At 59.1% G+C, this 6,195-nt stretch overlaps 1 protein-coding gene across 1 annotated transcript; it reads left to right on the forward strand.

Moving 5' to 3' along the window:
* CDX2 (caudal type homeobox 2) lies at nucleotides 1-3,323 on the forward strand (the record flags this gene model as incomplete). The annotated part of the gene is made up of 3 exons (XM_082480461.1): nucleotides 1-508; nucleotides 2,744-2,889; nucleotides 3,156-3,323. 3 exons carry the CDS (start codon nucleotides 1-3, stop codon nucleotides 3,321-3,323), a joined length of 822 nt encoding a protein of 273 aa, XP_082336587.1.
* Between the last annotated feature and the right edge of the window lie 2,872 nt (nucleotides 3,324-6,195).

Below are 6,195 nucleotides of genomic sequence, written 5' to 3' on the forward strand. Positions count from 1 at the left end.
ATGTACGTGAGCTACCTCCTGGAGAAGGACGGGCCCATGTACCCCGGCCCGGTGCGACACTCGGGGGGGCTCAACCTGGCGGCGCAGAACTTCGTGGGCGCCCCGCAGTACGCGGACTACGGCGGCTACCATGTGAACCTCGACAGCGCCCAGTCGCCCGGCCCGGCCTGGCCCTCGCCCTACGCCGCCCCGCTCCGCGACGACTGGGGCGCCTACGGCCAAGGGGCCCCGCCGGCCGCCGGCGCCGTCCATGGCCTCAACGGCGGCTCCCCCGCCGCCGCCATGGCCTACAGCCCCGCCGACTATCACCACCACCACCACCACCACCCGCACGCCCACCACCACGCCGGCCCCGCGCCCCACTGCTCCGCCGGGGTCATGCAGCCCCTCAACGCCGCCAACGCCGCCGCCGCCGCCGCCGCCCCCGAGCCGCTCTCCCCCGGCGGGCAGCGCCGCGGCCTCTGCGAGTGGATGAGGAAGCCGGCGCAGCCCCCGCTCAGCAGCCAGGGTAAGCGCCGGTCGGGGGGACAGGAGGGCGGGCGGGGGGCTGCCCCGACGACTGCTCCCCCGGGTCACCATGCGCCGGTGTGGTGGTGGGAGGAAGCACCCCGAAACCAACCCGCTGGAGGGCCGGTCCTCGGAAGAACGGGGGCTGCCGTTCGACAGCGGCCCCGCCGCGGCGCCGGGCAGGGAGCGGCTTTCCGCCGGGGAGCCGCCGCCGCCGCCGGCCCCGGAGAAGCGGTGCTTCGGGGTGCGCTGCGGCGTGAGCAAAGCGGAATGGCCCGGGATCCCGAGGAAACGCTCGCTCTTCCTCCCGTTGCTCCGCTCGTCCGCTTATAGCCACTTAGAAGATTTTTATAACCAATTATAGTCATATAAATCATCGGCCGGTGTCGCTCCGCATTTGTTTCTGAGTCACTGGACGCCTACCCTTTATTAAGGTCTTCCGTGCGGCCGGGCCTGCCCAGCGGCGGTTGCGGCTGCCCGCCGACCCCTGCGGGCATTGCCCCCGGCCGGGCCGGGCCGCTGGGACCGGTAGGTGCGAGGGCGTGCCCACCCCCGGTGCCCCGGCGGCGGGAGGGCGGCCACGGCGGGCAGGCCGGGTCAGGCCGTGGCCGGCGCCGCGCTCCCTTGTAATGTTAATTCCCCCGCACACCCTCTATTTTATTCCCCCCCCGCATCTGCCAGGGGAGATGCGTGTCCCCCCGCTTTGATATACCCCTTCCACCACCACTGTCTCCTCTTTTTCCTTTATTCTTTTATTTTTAGTCTTTTTTGGGGGGGGGATATTTAGACATAGTGGCCGAAAAAGAAAAAGGGGGGTGACTTTCGCAGTAAATAAGGACTTCTGGCATCCCTCTCCCATCCTCTGCCTTGCGCGACGGCCGGCAGGGCCGGCGGGGGTCCCCGGGCGGCGTGGGCTGGGGGTCCCGGCCACGCCCGCGGCCGCCGCTCCTCGGGGGAAGCCCCGGTGCCCCGGGCCCGGCCGCTGGCACCAGCTACGCCCCGGGTGGCGATGGCGGTGGAACTCTCCCAGGCCCGTCGCTCTTCCCACAGCAGCCCGTGGTGTTCCCACAGTTTGGGCTTGTGCGATGGTGGCCGGTCCCTTGTCTCCATTCAAATTCTGCCTTTGGAGCCAGTGTTTATGTTAATGTGCGGGGCTGGGGGGATGAAAGCGCCTGCCGCCATTTGTTCAGTAGTGGTAATTCAAACAGAATGTGGCTGTCATTAAGGCTTTGAGAAGGGGTTTTCTTTGATAAGATCTCCTTGTCCTGCATTGTTTGGGATTGTGTTCCCTATTCACTGGCTCTGGGGAGTTTTCTCTGATCAGGCTTGTATCTTTACAGGGTGCTTTTGTTGTGGTTTGCGGAGAGTTTACCTGAACAAAGTCAGCCTGCTAGCCATTAAGCACCTTGGGGGCAGAGACTCCCCGCCTCGGCTCCCTGGGGAACGGGAGGGCCGGGGACACAACCAGTTAAACAAGAAACCCCCGGCAGAAAGGAGGTCGGCGGCTGCGGCGACGCACACTCTCCGACCGCTCGCTGGCATTCGCCTTCAGATTTCGCTGGGTTTGGTTTTTCAGGGTTTTGGGGTGGGTTGGTTTTTGGTTTTTGTTTTTGGGTTGTTTTTTTTTTGAGAGCTAAAGTTGCACGTCGCCTTTTCAGGGTCACCGAGAAGTCTCTTTGGTCGCCAGCGGCCGGGGGAGAAGCGGGGGGAGCTGGGCCGGAGCCCGCTCGGGCCCCGAGGCGAGGACCCCCCGACGGCCATTGACGGTTCTCCGTGTTTAGATCGGTGTTTCTCGTTTGGAAACAAAACACCCGTGTTCTGAACGGGGCTTTTCTTTCTTTCCCCTTTTCCCTTCTCTTTGAAAAAGTTTGGTCTCGGTAGGGAAGGCAAAACAAAACCGAAAGCCAACAGCAAGTGCACAATCGAGGTGTCCCAAGCGCAATGCACGGGGCTGGCGGGAGGGTAGGGAGGGGGGGAGCAACCTGGGCCGAGAGCCCGCACTCGGCTTGCCCTTCCAGCCAGCTTGCCCGGGGGTTCTGCGCCATGTCCCGGGGGAACTGTGGAACTGCTCCTCTCCCCCCTGTTCGCTGTGCCCAGTAAAGCCCCGGGCAGGGAGAGGCGAGTAGGAAGCCGGGGAGGCCGGATCCTGCTCGCCCTGCGCCCACAGGGAGGGCAGCCACGCTCCACCTGGGTCCTTTGGCTTCAGTTTTCCCAATCCCGGCTTTGTTCTCTGCAGTTAAAACCCGGACGAAAGACAAGTACCGCGTCGTGTACACCGACCACCAGCGGCTGGAGCTGGAGAAGGAGTTTCACTACAGCCGCTACATCACCATCAGGAGGAAAGCGGAGCTGGCCTCCAACCTGGGGCTGTCGGAGAGGCAGGTCTGTCCCACGAGTGGCGCTCCCCACGCCCGCCACGGGTGGCCGGAATGCGCGGGGCAGGGATGCGCGGGGCAGGGATGCGCGGGGCTGGGATGCGCGGGGCTGGGATGCACAGAGTAAGGATGCGCGGGACCGGGATGCGCGGGACCGGGATGCGCGGGACCGAGATGCGCGGGGCTGGGATGCTCTCCCGGTGCGGTCCCTCCCGGAGGGGGACGGCCCCAGGGAACCACCCCCCTCACTCCCCTCTTTCCGCCCCCCGGCAGGTAAAAATCTGGTTCCAGAACAGGCGGGCGAAGGAGAGGAAGATCAACAAGAAGAAGCTGCAGCAGGCGCAGCCCGGCGGCGCGGAGCAGCTCAGCCCCGGCGCCCCGCTACAGGCTCCCGCGGCGGGGACGGCCGCCGCCGGGCTGGGTCCCGCCGCCCCCCAGTGACAGCGGCCGAGGGAGCGCGGCGCAGGGACTGCTGGAGGGCACGGCCGCGGCGGGGCCGGGCCGGGCCGGGCCGGGCCCGGGGGGTACGGTGGGAGCGACCCCCCGCTCCTCCCCGCCTATGCACTACACCGCCCCGCGGGGCCGGCCGTGTGTACAGATGTACAGTGTATGTGTCTCGTCGTCCGGGGGGAGCGTGGCCATGGCTTTATTAATATTATTATTATGTTTGGGTGGGTTTTTTTACCCTGGAGTTTGTTAGATAAAAGGGGGGGCCTCTGCCTGCCAGTCAACCCCCGGTGAATCTCAGGGATTGGTCCGAAAGACCTTAGCAATATTGTTGGGCTAACAATGAATTTTAACAAGAAAAAAAAAAGAATTAAAGCACATTTTTTTATTTTATATTTTATTTTATATTTTTTTCTTGTAATCATAAATATGCAAAATGTTCATCCTGCCCTAAGGGCCAGACCAGACAAGATAAGACACTGTTTAAACGTTCAGAAGTGAATTGCTTAATGTTAGACACTTGTAAAAGAGCCCATAAATCCAGTGCTGATAGTCATCCAGCCAGATTTATTAGCCGCAGTGCAGAGAAATTGGAAGAATGGAATCTCCTATGAGAAAGGTGTCCTGTCATGCTGGAGTGAGAAGCCTTGCTTGTGTCTGCACAGCACTGCTGCAAAGTGTCTGATGCCATTTTGGAATGTCCCATCATTTAAATTAAGTGCTGTTTCTCACCTCCTTACAATTTTTTGCTTCTTCGGAGTTTTTTTCCAGCTAGTTTTCCAAAGCCTCCTTGGCTTTACCAGCGTTACATAGGCTTCATTGCAGCCCCACCAGGAGTAGAAATCCTTGAAAGGACACCATGCTGTACCAGAACCCACCTTGCCCAGGCTATGGTCCATTTCCACACACTGCTAGATGGTGGGGACCAGGACAGAGATGTCAAAAGACTCACTTAGCTGGAGATGAAATCAAGAAAAGTCCATCTGATTTGGCCAAATCGTCCTGGCTGTTTGCCACGTGTACTTACTTATGGCCAGAAAAAAACCCACTGAGAAGTGAGTCCGTGCAGCTGGGTGACAGCGCTGCAGGCAGTGACGAGGGATGGGTGTGGGACCAGCTTGTGTGAGCCTGGGCTCCAGCAGGGATGGGAGCACTGCCCAGCCCCGAACATGTTATGTGGGTTTCTGACTTCTCCAGCATTTGGCCCCATGTTTTTCCATTTTTCTCATCAAATTTATGTAAGATATTCAATTTGCCTTCTTTGGGGCACTTTGTTTTTCTCCTTGCTCACCCTTTTCTCACTTTTTTCCTGAAAGTCAAAGCCAAAAGCCAGTAAGATTTGCAGGACTGCTAGGAGAGGACTGGTTTGCCAGGGCATAGCCCCATGGATGTGGTAGCTCTCTCGGCCTAGTAGAGCTTAGGGAAATGGTGAACACCAACCCCAAAGACTCTGTACTGGGTTTTGGCCACGTGTAGCTCCATGGCTTGCTGGTCCAGGGGCTGGGTGCTGGCTGACAGCAAATGTGTGGCCATGCAAATCTGATCCAGGGCTCCTGTGCTTGGGGGAAGACCATGGTAGGAGGCAGCACCTCCCATGCAGGAAATCTGCTTGATTTTCTGCCTTGTGCACAGCCTCTGAAGTAGGTCTGGCCAGGAGACGTGGGTGCAGCACCTAGGAAGTTACGGGCTTGACACAGATCATGTCCTGCTGGGTCCAATGTCCATGGTTCGCTCTGGACCAGAAGGAGGCAGGAGCCAGATCCATCCTTCTTTGCCTCTTGGCAAAGAGGTCCTTGGATCTTTCTGGAGGAGCTGCTTCCTTGGGGCCACCTAAAGCTGAGTAGCACCCAGACTGAGGGGCCTGGCTCCGCAGCACCAGCCTTGCACCAGACAGAGGAGGACAGTTGCACAAGGAATGGCCAAATTAGAAGGGCTTTGCGGACATCGTGACCCACTCCATCCTCTGCATCCTCCCTAAGGGGGCACAAGGGCTCTCTGGGGATGGTGGCCATGCCAGCAGCTGGGGTGTGGGCAGTCCCGGGCGGTGCCGTCCCTTCGAGGATGCCCTCTGGCGCCCAGGGCCGCCCCCGCAGCATTGATCCCCGTCCTGGCTGCTGCCTGAGTTGCTACGCGTTGCTGCGATACGCCTGTCAATAAAACCCTGTTTGGATTGTGGAGCAGAGCGCAAGGTTTGTTTGTTTAGTGGTTAGAGGTTCAAAAGTCGGCATTGTCCCACTGCAAACGAGCACAAGTTTTTTCTCCCTAAGGAAAAGCTGGCTGCAGCAAGAGGGAGGGAGAGATATCGGTGGGCCCTTCTATTTGCTTCCAGGAATAATTAATGGCAGCATGAAAAAAGATGACCATGGAGTTATGAAATGCCATCAATAAGTAAATTAATCACAAGGGAGCTGGGGGTGTAAGAGGTGCTGCGTGGCGTGGTTTTGTGGTGTTTCTCCATGCCCATGGGGCTGGGGTAGCACGGAGCCGGCAGAGCCCAGGGCTCCCCACTGCAATGCTGGCATGCAGCCGCCCTCGGCACCAGCCTGGGCACGGCAAGATTTGGGAAAGTTCCTGTAACCCTTCGGCAGTGCGCTCCTTGTCTTTAATGCTGAAAGTATCAAGATTTCCATCTCTCGCCTGTAGGACTTTCAAGAAAGAGAGTTCCCCCCCTTGAGGTGAACTGCTTGATGTCCACAAAGGTTTCCAAAAACTTCATTAGAGACAGATGATCAAGCCCAACACATTTTAAACATCCCCATTGCGGATCTCTTCCCCTCTTTGCTAGCAAACATTCATTTCCTCAGGTCTCTTCAAATTCTTGATGATGACAATGCAGAACTTGAATTTCTCTGTGTTAAAAGGAACC

Source organism: Vanellus vanellus (genome assembly GCF_965231255.1).
Source record: "Vanellus vanellus genome assembly, chromosome: 1".
In the NCBI taxonomy this organism is placed as follows: Eukaryota; Metazoa; Chordata; class Aves; order Charadriiformes; family Charadriidae; genus Vanellus; species Vanellus vanellus.